The 15,416-nt window shown below is 44.5% G+C and overlaps 1 protein-coding gene across 1 annotated transcript in view; it reads right to left on the bottom strand.

Annotated features, from left to right (window-relative positions):
• The window catches only part of astn2 (astrotactin 2), a 269,562-nt gene that overhangs the window by 218,929 nt on the left and 35,217 nt on the right, over window positions 1–15,416 (bottom strand). The window contains exon 2 of the mRNA XM_030341421.1: window positions 7,650–7,840. Coding sequence (XP_030197281.1) covers window positions 7,650–7,840 — 191 coding nt within the window. The remainder of the gene's footprint in view (window positions 1–7,649; window positions 7,841–15,416) is intronic.

Raw genomic sequence — 15,416 nt, 5'->3', positions numbered from 1 at the left:
AGTTTATGTCAATATGTGCCATACAGAATTAAAAGTCAATTTTTTGAAGCCTTCGGGTGCTTTTGAGTTTCAATTGTTGGAGTATTGAGCCCTTTGTGCAAATCTGACCTACCGGTGGTGGACTGTATGATGACTAATCGTCATTATACACCATCAGCAGAGAATTGGCTCATGAATGCTAACACTTCAACCAAAATGTTCTACTACTAGCCCATTGAATTACTAGTCCACATTATACAAATATTTTATTTGAAAGAATAATATTTGTAATATGTGTTATTATAATTATTAAAAATGAATATAAGATAAATAATTTGAGATTAATTTCTGCAAGAGCTAAGATGTCCATATTTGTTTTGCAATATGCATAACTGTCGGTTAAAATTTGGTCATCCCTACCCCTGAATAGAAACATGACATTCAGTTAAAAAAAACAAATGTATCCCCTTTTTCCCTTACTGTCCAAGTATATAATGGGATAATAATGGGATTGAAAAACAAAAGCCTGGGCGATCTTTATCCTGAGCATCACAGCAGGGAGAGGTTTGTCGAGACTTCTCCAGAGAGAGAAAATCTATTCCTGCCTATTTTGTATTCCCTGTATATTTGGGTAACTTGGAATTGCAAGGTTTGGTAAAACTCCCTCCAGTTCCTAATAGTAGCTAAAGTAAGCAAAACTTAGCATTGACCTATCATTCATCAAGCAGGCACTTTCATTGAAACTTACAAACTTTTAGTGATTCTAGATACAAATCATTAGGAAGCAGCTGGAGCTCAGGCATTAATTGTACAAAGAGGCCTACGGGTAGGCTCTAGAGATTGAGGAACGATAGTAGTACCTTTCATCTGGGAGTCAAACACCCAAGCAGCTACAAAGCCCAGCCCTGTTGGAATACGTCCCTGTCCCTAGCTGTGCATTAGTTCATGAATGGATTACAGGTTCTCCTATCTTACTCTTCAGCTTAGGAGAATAAGAGGTGAAAACAATCAAGAATGTCTTAATCATATTGATTCTTCTTAATCATGAGTAGCCCTAAATAGCCCTAAAAGAGACCGCCTGAAAGTTACCACAAAATTAAAAAGTATCTGTCTTTGGTCCAAATTGGGAAATCTTTAGATGAATTACCGCAATACCAAGATATGGACCAAAAAATGTAATGTAATTATAGTTTCGTACAGTTTATTTTCTTCAGGTGATTCAGAAGTTTATAAATGTATTTCTGCTTACTTCTGCTCTATTGCCTTATTACGTATTTATGACACATGCCTGCACTGGCGTTTAACTCAAATTTTGTTCAATTTCATAGCTCTATCGACTGCAACACTTTTTGACGTATTCAAATATCAAGGCAAAGCTCTGAAATATCCACTGGGACAAACTATTGAAAAGCCAATTCCGCCTCAACCTCATGTTTTATGCAGACATCTGAAGAAGTTGGATATGGCCTTTAAATTAACAACAATATATTTGGATGTGTGTGAGGGTGGGTAATAGAGTTGCTGTAAAACCAAAATCAGGCAACAATAGGCCTTTATTTTGACATGATATTTATATTGTGTTACGTTTTTAGGTTTGTGTTATCTGCTTGAACAGTGTTATTTTGAAAAAGGTTTGGCCATCACACACACACAATTTGAAACCCCAATTATATGTGTCACAATGAAAATGTGTGTCCTTGGTTGAACTTTACGAAAAAACGTAGAAATCACAGCAACAATTGGGTTAAACAAGGATGAAAAAAACAAACCGAAAAATATCACTTGCTTATTTATGACTTTCCTTTCCCTAATTAATGTTCAAAGGTGGTCTGGCTCCTTTTGAGAGGTAAGCATGTCCTCCTCTTTACAAATATTCAGAAATGGGCAAAGAGTCCTAATGAATTCACCAATAGTTCTCTAAAGATCTCCTGTCGTGATATGTTACTCGTTCGTTCTCTGACGCACAAATGACAAATGAACCTAAAAGTTGGACGTGAACGAACATGCTAATATCGGCATAGATATAAATGAATACGCCTTTTTTCACTGGATGGATTTCCTGGCCTTATATTGGAAACAATGCCATTTCATCATGGGTACTTTCCAAAAATGTGTTTTGGGACATATTGGGACATGACACGTCTTTGTAAACTAAACAATTCACTCAAAGTATTTTTTTCACAAAGTTGTACGAATCCGAAACCACTGCCTCTAAACAAACTCACAACCTCCAACAGACAGCCTTTAAAAACACACATATGAAAAAGACACATTCATCAGCACCGAACTGCAACCAATTCCCATTATCCAACGCAAGCAAATGCATCAAGGAGAATTAAAACGCAGGCGTCTTTATGACTGCTTCCTCCCCATATTCCATTCCTTCCATCCTCCCCCTCAAACAAACATCCAAGCGACTAAATAGTGTTACGACAACAACAACAAATTGAAAAAGGATCACCTCGCTAGCAGAGGTAGTAATGGCATGCTTGATCGTTTTGACAGCCAGAATGAAAGAACACATCAATGGCATCACGTTAATGCCTCCAGGCAAAAGGCTTAGGCACAGATTTATATGCAGTAATGCAGAATACTTCTTCTGAGGCCAGTGTAACGAAAGCAAACGTGTTTTAATGCCAGCAGGTCTCCATGGTTAATACCAGCTGGCGCTGAGACACAGACTGCCTTGCTCTCCTGTCAGTGTGTCGTGTCTGTCATGTCTGTCGTGTTGGTCTGTCACCCTGTCTTAATGCTTGTCTGTCCTTTTGTGTCTGGGTATTGTTTGTGTTAGCTTTTCCTTTCACTGGCTGAATTCATTAACTCAAGAGAACTTGATAAACAATAATATACAGTCAAAAGTGATATGTCACTGTAAGTGCAGCTGGTAAATGTGACTGTCCGTCTTCGTCCGTCTTACTTCTGTGTTGTCGGGCAAAACGTGTAAACAAATGTTTAGTTGGTGGTTTTGGATGTTGTACACTGTATGTTTAATTGTGTTTTATTGTATGCTGTTGCTGTTTTGTCTTGTAAAAAAGAGATGCTTAATCCATGGGCATTACCATGCATTCTTTGGGGGCTATTGTTTCCTCCAATACTGAGGAAATGCCAATCCCCCAATATTCCAATATTCAATATGTCCTCCATTTACGAACCCTGACAACGGCTCTCCCTCTTGTTATTTCCTCTTATTTCTTCTACTTATTTCTGTACTTTATTCCCCCTGCAAAGTGCGTTTAAATAGTTTTACGTCATATAATCTTTATTTTTCCTGTTAGGGGTGAGGGGATATAATGGAGCTCAGATATTTATCGGTCTATTGATTTATTGGCTGAGAGGTTAAGAAGAAAGTTGGCACGACAACTCAACACAGGCCAACTTAAAAGGTCAAGCGCTGAGCCCGTAAATCGCTCAAGGGAGGAAGTACTCAGGACACACTTTTTATTCAAGGATTAGCACGAGGACAGTGTGTGGCCTAATAGAGTTTACAGCAGACAGGACGCTTCCCGAAATAAATCCTTCCCGTGGGACGGTAAAAGCTCCTTGGTGAGCACTTCTAACTGTCAAAGCTCATTTTCTTTGTTGCTAACGAACGTAAACACAAGCAAACTATCCAAATAGTGATATGTTCTTTAGTTGGAAACTCTGGCACCATTTCCAGGTGTGCAAGTCACATCAAATATTGATGTTGAGGCATGCAAGCGACACAGGAAAGAAAACAAACACATGGATAAAAAGTTTTAGAATCTTTAATATATTAAGCATAACTATAGTCACCATATGCAAGATTGAGCCCTTCCCAGTTGAGGAAGATTTTCAGAATTCCCAAAGCAAACTCCAAGTGTTCTGTCAACTCTGACTGGAAGTTCAACTTTGCCACCCGTGCCTGCATAGCTCAGTTGGCTGGGAGTGGGTGGGAAGACTTACTTGAGTGTCAATAATACGATTATCGTACACAAAGTGAGAGGAATGGGCTGTGAAGCCATACCATTTTGAATAAGCTTTTCAAAACAACCTTCAAGCCACAAGCTAGTTGAAAAGTTGAATAATGAAACTTTAAAATTTGCAGCATAAAGATATGCAGCAGAAATACCTTCAATATTCCTTAGACTTTATGCATTGCATAAAATATGCGGCAGCTACACACCAGACAAGGGAAGCCCTGGACATGAACGTCTACATGTCCAAAACAATGTCTTTATATTGGACGGACAATGCTTTCCTATTGATATCCGTCTGCCACACAGAACCCACGTCCCTGTGCTAACAGAAATGATGGAGCGCCGGTTTGGGAGACGGTGGAAGACGAGGCAGAGCAGAGGAGAGGGAGGTTGTGGTGGTGGTGGTGGTGGTGGTGGTGGTGGTTGTGGTGGTGGGGGTGGTGATAGTGGTGGCGGTGATAGTGGTGGCGGTGGCAGTAAAAAAAAAAAAGCATTGAAACGCGAGAGAAGGGAGGATGAGTGAGTGAGACGTCGACAGCTCAATGCCAAACGAATAGAGCACTCAATGCACCGTCTGCCCCTATACTGACAGCATCAAACTTAATGATGTTCACTCACGGAGCCAGGAGACGTCTCTAGGGACCCCGGGGGCAAGCCCCTGCTACACCTTTTCCTTCTTGCCGTTCTGACTGTCTGCATATTCCCCCCGCCCCCGAGCCCCCGACACCGCCCACCCCCCCCACCCCCCTCCCCCCTCCTTGCACACACTGCAACACACACTTAATTATCCTTCATGTTCTATTTTACGGAGCGTTCTCCCCAGTCTGAGATGTACGCAGACGATGGTCCACTTGAGATATCCATCAAAGCGATAGAGGGGCCACACTGTCTACATGCACACCGCTCTGCAGCAGAGGGTAGAGGCAGGGTTCCTGGCTAAGACAACATATATCTCAACCCACTTTAAGACACAGAGGATAAAAGTGCCTCAAAAAAGACATAGTATTAGGAAGTACATAGTACAAAGTAGAACACTGTTTTCTAATACTGTCCAATAATGTACAGTATAGAATATGCAGAGTATGCGGCCCACCGATGTGAAACCTGCAAAACTCTGCATACAAAGTGTATGGAAGATTGCAAACAACTATAAATATAATAGTTATTTTTATTATTAAACTTTTTTTTCACAAAGGTGACTTCTCTCAGAGGGCAGGAAGTCCAACCCTGTTGTCCTCGGGCTGATACGGAGAACGATGCTAAAACGATCCAGCATGCAGATCGCAGGACGGGAACGGGGCGTTTGTTAGGCCTAAGTGTTAATCAGCCACCTTGTGAAGCCAGGCTTGCAGGACGCATTACACAGAGGTTTGGCCAAGGACAACCCAGAGAGTGGAACCACAAAAAAACACAAAACAAATTGCCGCTGTGTGCGTAACAGCGAGAGACAAGGGAGATGCATGGGGAGGGGGTGAAGGAGGGATTTGAGGGTTGAATATTTTAAACGACAACTGGCAACGGAGGACAAAAAGTCACAACGTTAAACTAAATGCACGGGGTGAGGAAGTGTGAGATAAAGCAGGTGCTGTAGGGGAGGGATGGTGAAGAAAATATCTGCAGACTGTAGTACAGAGTGATGAGGATAAAAATAGACGAGAGAGAGAGAGAGAGAGAGAGAGAGAGAGAGAGAGAGAGAGAGAGAGAGAGAGAGAGAGAGAGAGAACTTCAGAGGGAATGCTATAAAGAGAGTCGGCCATTGTTGTTTTGAGGTGTGATGCTAGGCTGGTAGATTAAAGTTTGGAAACAGCCGAGGGGAGCGTACGGGTGACCCGTCGACGTAGGCCGCATGAGTAAGGGGAAGGGGGGAGAGTATCTGGACTTTATCCAGTCAAGTGGTGATAGTTAGAACTTGAGTTAGAAAGAAAAGGGGTAACATTGACAGAGGTGCAGAATGAAAAGATAAAAAAAGGTAAAACACAATGCGATCGTTGGGAGTTCACTCTGCAGGAAGATGAGGTGTGTGGGAGGCGGCTAATCTGCCGCGTATGTGTAGAGTTTGTAGGCATACGTACGTGTGTGTGTGTGTGTTTGTGTGTCTGTTTTCACATGTGTTCCTGCATGCATGAGGGTGTGTATGTGCACAGGTGCATGCTCTTGGACTATGGAGATTAACACAGATGGTTTTGCGGAGTGAGGATACAGATACGGGATGTGTGGGAGCGAGAGAGCGAGAGCGTGAGGGAAATGTAAATGTTGAGGGTTCAGCAGAATAATATGCACTCCTGTGTCTGTGTGTGTCTGTGTGTATGGGTGTGTGTGTGTGTGTGTGTGTGTGTGTGTGTGTGTGTGTGTGTGTGTGTGTGTGTGTGTGTGTGTGTGTGTGTGTGTGTGTGTGTGTGTGTGTGTGTGTGTGTTTGTGTATATGTGCGTGTGCCTGTGTGTGGATTTGTGTGTGGATTTGTGTGTATGTGTATGTGTATATATATATATATATATATATATATATATATATATATATATATATTATGTGTGTTTCTGTGAATGCTCACCTTATATGCAATCAACCAACCACGACAGAGAGAGTGGTCAGTGGTTTCACGTATATTGGTATTCAGCAGAATCATATCTGCATGCACATGTGTGTGTGTGTATGCAAGTTGATACTGTAACACCTGCATTTCAGTCGAATGCACACTTGAAAAGTGTCCCAACGTGTCCGCCCACCATGACTAATAACGGCGGGAGAGAACGAGGTCACCCGAAGAGGTGGCGCACATGCTGAGCATGTAAAGCAAATGATCATGGCTCGCTGACGCCCTAAACTCACGTCTACCTCGTAGGATTTGTGCAGACAGAGTTAGAGTGCGAGGTAGAAAGTTAGAGAGAGAGAGAATAATCTTGTAGCCAGCATTCCTACCATGTTATAGCTTCTGGGCGGGGGGGGGGGTAGAGAGGGGCTCGGGGGGGGGCATCACAGAGCCTAGGCCGGAAACCCACAACTGCAAGGGGCGGATTTACACCTATTTTCCTGATTCGTAACAGAGATTTTCTATCAAATAGAGCACGTTTTTTGGGTGAATGAATGAAGCTTTCAGAAGGGGGTTTTAATAAGTCTGATTCTAAAGCGGCCAGTCTACACGGTGCGGATTTGATGGATGTTTCAGCTCGCCTTCCCACCGGGAAAAGTTCACCAGTGCCTGCTGAGTATGTGTTTGCTGTCACCCAATTACTGACAGCGAACCCCCCCTGGTCCCCTAGCACCAGCAACATGATTGGTCGAAACAAATATGAAGCGAGCGAAAGCATTCGATCCTGTCTGCTATCAATCCCAAGCCTTATTTGTGAGACGAGGTTGAGAAGAACAAAAGCAATAGGTGTTCGTGTTTGTCTGAGCATGTTCGTGTGTGTGTGTGTGTTCGTGTGTGCTCGTTGTGTGTGTTTTCGTGTGTGTGTGTGTGTGTTCGTGTTTGTTCGTGGGTCTCAGAGTGTTCGTCTGTCTCTGTGTGTGCGTGTGTTGATGTGTTGGTGTGTGTGTGTGTTGGAGTGTGTGTGTGTGTGTGTTTGTGTATGTTTGTGCGTGTCTGTGTGTTTGTGTGTCTCTGTGTTCATGTGTCCGTGTGTGTGTGTGTGTTCATGTGTGTTTGTGTTTTTGTGTGTGTGTTCATTCGTGTGCATCTGCCTGCTTGTTCGCGTGCGTGTGTATGTTCGTGTGCGTGCGTGCTTCCCACCTACCATGACAGAGATGTGCAGCAGGTGCATGTGCTCGTGCAGGGCGTGGGCGGGCTGGCGGTCCGAGGGCTGCGTGGTCTGCAGCGGCGCCTCCGGGCCGCCCGTCGCCGACACGTGGAAGAACAGCGTGCCGTTCTCCAGCCACTGCTGCTTCCAGTGGACCTGGGAGATGTCTGGTCCCGTGCCCGACATCTCTGCACACCCACGGGGGGGGGGGGCAAGGAAGGAGGGAGGAGGGGGGAGGAAGGGAGAGAAGAGGGGAGACAGGAGGGAGGGAGGGAGGATTAAAGGAGGGAGGAAAGGAGAGGAGGAGGATGGGGTCGAGAAGGGAAGAACGGAGAGAGGGGAAAAGGAGGGAGGTGGGAGGATGGATGAAGGGAGGGAAGAGGGAGGAAGGAAGGGAGGTAAGTTAAAGTTTAAGCCGTATGCGCTTGACATTCAGGATCTCTAAATGTGTGCAAAGAGGGTGGAAAATTGTAGATACATGTACACATAGGAGGAGGGGAGGCTGACAAAACTGTGTCTGTGCGCACTTGTGCACGTCAGGGTGCATGTGTGTGTGTGTGTCTGGCACATTAGCCTGTGGAGGATAATCCGAGGTTCTGAGGTGAGAGCAGAGAGGCAGCCATTAGTATTCCAGCGGGTCTGCATCTCGACACGGGTCAGGCCCCCCGTAGTCCCATAAGAGCCTGCTTCATAAACACATGAACTCCAGCGAGGGGGGTAGCTCACGGGAGAAACTCCACTCCTTAGCACATTATCATAATCCGGATCAAGTCAATAGAAATGAAAATAAAATAAAGAAATTGACTATGTGGAATCGCCGAGAGCCGCAGAGTGGCTCCGCTGGCATCTTTATGGTGATGGCTTCTTCAGGCCCTGGCGTAAATAAGGCAGGGGAATTTGTCCTAAAGTCTAAATTGAGACTTGACGTGTGTCACGATATTTCAAACGATCGCAATCAATACGGCAGCACCGCCGTAATAACTGGAATAAATCACACCCGGGTGATGGAAAGGGACTAATGCTGGAAGCCTGGGGTTGCCAGCTCAGAGCCTTCTTAAAGGCGTGCAGGACAGAGGGAATGCAGAGCTTTGTTAATGTTGAGGGAACACAACACAAAAGACTTTGTGAGGCGGTGCTAGCTCAAAAGGTCCCTTTTATTATCAAGGTCTGTAATTGTAGAGAGGATAATGAAGAGCCGTCACCTTGCACCATGGCCCAGCCTAAGAGCTTGCAGTGTTGCGGCATATCCCTGAGCGCCTCGCACACCAAATGAATGCATTAGCTGGGCTTTTTCTATTAGCATACATGTGGGACTGGAGAGCAGAGTGGGGCCAGGGTGGTGTTAGCCTCCCAAGGCGAAAAGGCTATTGGGTTTGATGCACAATGTCCGCAGCATATCTAACATCTTTCAAGTGTATACGTTAAGACTGAATACCCTTTCTTCTCATGGAATGACTTGTATCTGAATTGATTGTGCGTCGCTTCGGATAAACCACCTGCTCCAGCCCCTGCCTGCTCTTTCACGCTATTCGTCTGAAAAAATCCCTGTAAGTCATGTTGAATAACACCGTCTCCGAAATGTACACCGTCTCCACCGTCTCCTACAAATAACGAAAGTCAACGACACAAAGAACCCAAGGTGTCCTGAACATATCCAAGAATAACACAAACGCAGGGGGGATAAAAAGCCAGAGCACAATATCGACGTCAAATGATCTATGCCATCTTCTGCTCTATTGAAGAAGAGAGGGGAGGGAAAACAAAAGAGCCCCCAGAACAACAGTGGGCAGTGCCGCCGTATCGAGATATGGTTCGTCGGCGCATCCATCGGCGGCTCCTATCGATCCAGCAGGCGCCGGGCTGTTTGTTAGCCGGGGTATTCAGCAGCGGCAGGCGATGATTGCTTGCGAGGAGTCTCCGTACAGTATATCTCGCGGAGGCTGCGTGACAAGGGCACCGAACACCCCCACAGCGATCCTCCACCAACAAGAGGCAGGTAGGGCCTGATGAGGTGGTAGGAGGGGTGGGGGGGGGCTGTGGTTATTAACCTTGCCGACCTCAGGTCAGTGGACAAGTGTGGACACTGGATTAAGTTGGGGGTGGGATAGGGTGATGGACGACTCCCAGCTGACTGGTACCTGGCGCAATGGCCAAAGTCCGGAGCCTAACCTGTGGGCAGCCTTGAGCCAGATTGCCTCAGCCCCTACCTGCTCCTTAATGACATGTATCTGACATCCCTGCAGGTTGCTTCTGTATGAAAGCGTCAGAATGAGTTAATAGTAAATAGAAGGGGGCATGCGCAAGAGTGTGGGTCAAGTGCACATGCGAGAGAGCGAACACACGCACACACACACACACACACACACACACACACACACACACACACACACACACACACACACACACGTCTCAAGGTCTTCAAAGCCTTTTTCATGTGGGAAATATGTAGTGACATACATTGGGTTCAGCCAAGCGGGTTCATTTACAAACAAGACAGCGGTGCCAAACATGAAGCAGACAACATCACAGTGAGAACACCAAGCTTGGAAATAGTCATCAAAAGGGTGGTGGAAACAATACACTGCCCGAGGTGGAATCACAGTGGTGCTGATGAAGGGGTTGACTGCACACACACACACACACACACACACACACACACACACACACACACACACACACACACACACACACACACACACACACACACACACACACACACACACACACACACACACACACACACACACGTCGTCACGTGTATGTTGCATTGCATGTTTGTTGATGTGTATGTCAGACAACAGAAAAATACACTTGTTAGCAATGTTTCATTTCAACACACACACACACACACTCAATAAACTGTATTGTTTTGTTGCAATGGATTAAACAGTTAAGAGTCAACATGCATTCAAACACAATCTTTCTACCAGAGGAATGAAGGTGGACTAAAGATGGCCTCCAAACATTTCATGGTTTTCATAACTTCCTTGTTCAGGTCACATGCATGTTGGCTAAAAGTAATGAGGTTTATAGAGATCCGGGTGTAATGCATTCAAGTATATTGCATTATGTTTTATGAAAATAATGTGTACCCTTTAGAATTATGTGCATGATTGGAAATGATTCAACGTGACTTGGACATGGTGAGCACCAGTAGGAGTTAGATGGTAGATGTTGGAGCTTTTTAAGCATTAAGATCTCCGGGCTGGTAAGGAAGGAATTGGCTGTGCAGCCCAGCGGTTTAAGACAGAACTTAAGTTCAAGTGATTTCACCGAGTGTTTTAAAACACGACGGGGTCTACTCCGTTAAGAAGAGCACAGCTGTAAACAGCACACTTCTGTTCAATAAATCCCCACCATTGAAGGAGACAGTGTCCTGGAATTACATATCCTACCACCACCCGCCTTGAATATGTGCTCCCAGTGCCTAGTCTATCACACTTCCTGCTTAACCTCCAGATAATTCCCTCCATCTCCATGTTAGCCGCTGTTCCTATTGTCCAATCGCTGAAGCTGCTGGGCAAGACGCCTGATTGGTCGATTTTAATGACACTGCAGCAGCTCAGCTGTCCCAAACCTGTCCCAGTTCAATGGTAAATTGACTGTGTTTATAAAGCGCTTTTCTAACCTGTGGCAAATCAAAGCACTTTACAATATCGCCTGACATTCACCCATTCATGCACACATTGACACACCGACGGCATGTGTCAACTATGCAAGGCGACATCCAGCTCGTCCAGAGCACTTAGGGTTTGGTGTCTTGCTCAGGGACACCTCAACACTGCCGGCTGGTAACACTCCAGTTACCAGCCAACCCGCTCTACCTCCTTCGCCACATGCCACCCCAGTTCCACATAACTTTTATTGTGCTATTGCCGGCGCTCTATAATGAGTGGTCAAACGTAAAGCGGAGCAAGGTTTCCCACAGCAATAAACAGCTTAGGCGGCCGCCTAAGCAACACACGCCTGCCGCCTTTAACTACGTCTTCCAGAAAACAAAAATATAAAAAAAAATGACTCTCATACATGGTTAACCTGTTAAAGAGTGCAATTACCAAAGGGCCCTTGAATTGTCCTTTTTTAAACCACGGAGGATAGCCTGTAGCGATGCGAGATGTCAGCTCTGCCATAAGCAGGGCCTTCGATCACTGTGTTAGGGGTTAATAGATAATTGTTGAATGTAATGAGTCTGTAGTCTATCGTACTAACAAGCCCCTGCCCCCGGTCTGTCGGCAAACCTCACCACCTCACCACCACAGCCCTGATGGAGCATTATGAAAACGTATCCAGGTGGATCCTGGATTAAACTGTCCTAAAGGGATGTAAAGATTTTGACTGTGGGTGTTCACAGAACGAGGACATACCGCAATTTCCAGCGAATGCAGAACATCTGCAACAAAAGGTCTAAGTAGTTGATATGGTTGTTCTACATGCTAATATAGGCGTTCTGCATGCTAATATAGTCGTTCTACATACATACGTACCTCTTTTAATTAACACAACTCATTAATTTACGATAAATAACCGCCAAAACATAGCGTTGCAAAGCTGCCCCTGTCAAGCAGAACATTTTAGAAGTTCATTTTATGTTATTAATTCACTCCAACCACTTTGGAAACTTATGACTCATGGAATAGGATTTAATTTAAGAGTTCATTAAAAAAAAGTCAACTGTTTATGAAGACTAATTGCACTTTAGAAAGAATAGTGGAGCGCGACATCGTATCGCTCAATGTCGGAACATTCTGAAAAAGAGGCCACTTCCATATTACAGCGAAGGGTTGCCTGCCAAACAACGACGTAATCTATCTCAACTCTGTGTTTGTGTGCTTAAAGTACACCCATGAGTAATTTCCCAGAGCATTTTCTGATATTTTTTTGCCATTTTTAGCAGACTCTTTCATTCGAGGTGATGTAAATTGAATACGTTGATGGATGTTATTGAAGCTCATGAGCACTTAGCGGTAAGTCATCTGGCTCTCTGATATTAACAGGCACACTGAGGACATGGGGGAATGGACCTAGTACCACTGGGCAGGGACCAAGCCCAGCCACTACTGATTACACTATCCTCCCACATTTTAACGTAAAGGTAAAAAATAACTAATTAGCTGGTACACTTTGTACGACCGCAGACAAGTCTGATTTGTAGATTGTTCATCTATGCATACACATTGACCTTTGACCCTAACAGGAAAATGGAATTCCATTTCTGATTCATCCCACAGCGGTGCATGTGTTTTTTTTGCTCTAATCTGGTACTGTTTTAATAGAAGCGTGTCTGGCTGCGAAGGTCCCACTGCTTTTCCTCTGCGAAGGCTCTTGTCATAAAGATGCCTCGGAATACATCGGATAATGCAGAAACACTGACACTTGCTTTGAACCCAAATGGAAACGCAATCACAATTTCCCTGGGAACAGTTGAACACTGAGCATAATGGTTGCTTGTCTGAAAGTGCGTATTTGTGTGCGCATCCTTGGGCCTGCGGCCAGATGTTACAGAGACACAACTCCACTTTGTAAGTCATTCGTAGTGCTATTAGGTGCCCATGCTGGATGTGTATCTACATATGCTTGCATGCATTTGCTTGGATGCAGTCGTCTTAAGTATGTGCATCTTTTCGCCGGATGTGGGATGTGTGGGTGCATTGCTGTGCCATCGGCCCATCTGTGTCTGCTATGCTACGCGTGTGTGTGTATTGCTGTTCTACATGTGTATGCGTTTGTGTATTGATGTGCTGCGTGTGCGTGTGTCTGTGTCTGTGTGTGTGTGTGTGTATGTTATGTTCATGTTTGCTCTTTGCCGTGCTTTATTTGCTGTGCTTTATGCTTAATGCCCGAGCATGCGGGCGTGCTGGCGTCTCTTAGCGTATGTTCACCGAGAATGTGTACACAGCTCCAAGTACAACTTTTCATATCATTAGCCTTCTCTCCTGAAGGCATGAGCAGCATGCATGACAAGGAGGGAAGAACTCATAAAACAACAATTGCTTGAACCGAACATCATTCATGGTAAAAGTAAACACAATGATTGTAAATATTACAACATTGTACAAGATAAATATGAATTCAAATGCATAAATTAATGTATATAAAATGCAAGTGCCATATGTATGTGCCAATTTTTTAAGATCCAATTACTTTATATCCGAGGTGGCTTTAACTTAATATTTTAGGAATCAATATTTTATTTAAATCAGTATTGATTAAATAAACTGAGAAAATCAATGTCTTGATGTGGGGAACCTGTCTGTGTATATATGTGTAGCCACATGCACAACAGTGTGTGTGTGTGTGTGTGTGTGTGTGTGTGTGTGTGTGTGTGTGTGTGTGTGTGTGTGTGTGTGTGTGTGTGTGTGTGTGTGTGTGTGCCTACGTGCAGGACTTCCTTCCTGTTCCAGTATGAGGAATGGTCTTATTAAAAAGAGGACCAGTATCAAATAATGGTGAGTAATTGCTTCCTCTTGGAGTAAATTATGCAGGACGTTTTTTGATGTAATAAATACAACAAGGGGTACTGGTGTAGTAAGCTGTGAACCAGTCATACAGTCGCTAGGTGGATAAGGCATTCTATATTTATATTCCTTTATTTATTCAGCTATCATCCCATCAGTTATGTTCAGACGGAGCAGCATCTAAAGCCGTCACTCAAATTGCTTTTGAAAGAGGGTTGCAATGTGTTGCTTTGTGTTACTAATAGTTGTGTGCTAAGAGGGAAACATAATATACACTATAGAGCCAAGGTATCCATTACCAAAATATCAAACAGCATAGACTGGCAAGCTTGTTGTTCAAGTTGCAGTTTAAGTTTTCTGATATCACAGAGGAACACAGCTGTTGAGAAATATTATGGCAGTGAGTTAACACACTGAGCACCAGAGTCAAATGAGGACGCTAAAAACTCACACGCATGGGTATCATCAGTTCAAGGGTGGTCATGCGCACACACACACACACACACACACACACACACACTGGATCAAATCATAGTCCAACACACGCTACATGCAAATGACGGATGCTACATCAATGTAGGCTATCTTAGCTCTCGCCAGTTGAGCGAGTTAACGATCAATATCAGCACATCCAAGTATACGCACACACACGCCTATTTAAAGGTGATCATGATGGCAGCAGTGTGCGTCGGCGTGCGTGTGTGCGCCAACTGAATGTGTGTGTGGTCCTGACAGCTCCACGACAGCTCTGTCGGCGGGGCTAAAAGGTGCCGTGTCATCACCCTGATGAAGGATGGCACCCCGGAGGCATTTTGCTGCTCACCATCAGACATGTGGCACGATCTCATCGCCCACCGTACCCCCAACCCCCCCCCCCCCTCCCCCCCCGCTGCTCCACACACACACACACACACACACACACACACACACACACACACACACACACAGGCGTGCACACACAAACACACCATAACATGAGCCACATGAATATGGAACGATGTCATGGTAGACTAGAGTTCATCAATTGGTACTACAATTTTTTTACATTGGTATAGGCATCCTTGAGCCCATTAATGATGTTTCTAAAATGCACTCCGATTTGCATTCGATAAAAGGGTCTGCTAAATAGTGCAAAAGAATAAAATTTGAGTGCTCACTGAGTTTAAAGTGTCCAAAGATAATTTCACTTTCATAAAACATTCTATCTTTTTTTCACCATGAAGATAGACCCAGTAATCAGCACCAACAGCAAAACCACCAGGGCAACAGAAATGTATGTTTATTTGACAGTGACTTGAGGGAAATTACT

This window comes from Gadus morhua, chromosome 19 (assembly GCF_902167405.1).
Source record: "Gadus morhua chromosome 19, gadMor3.0, whole genome shotgun sequence".
Taxonomy (NCBI): Eukaryota; Metazoa; Chordata; class Actinopteri; order Gadiformes; family Gadidae; genus Gadus; species Gadus morhua.
This window is presented reverse-complemented; position numbering and strand designations above follow the sequence as displayed.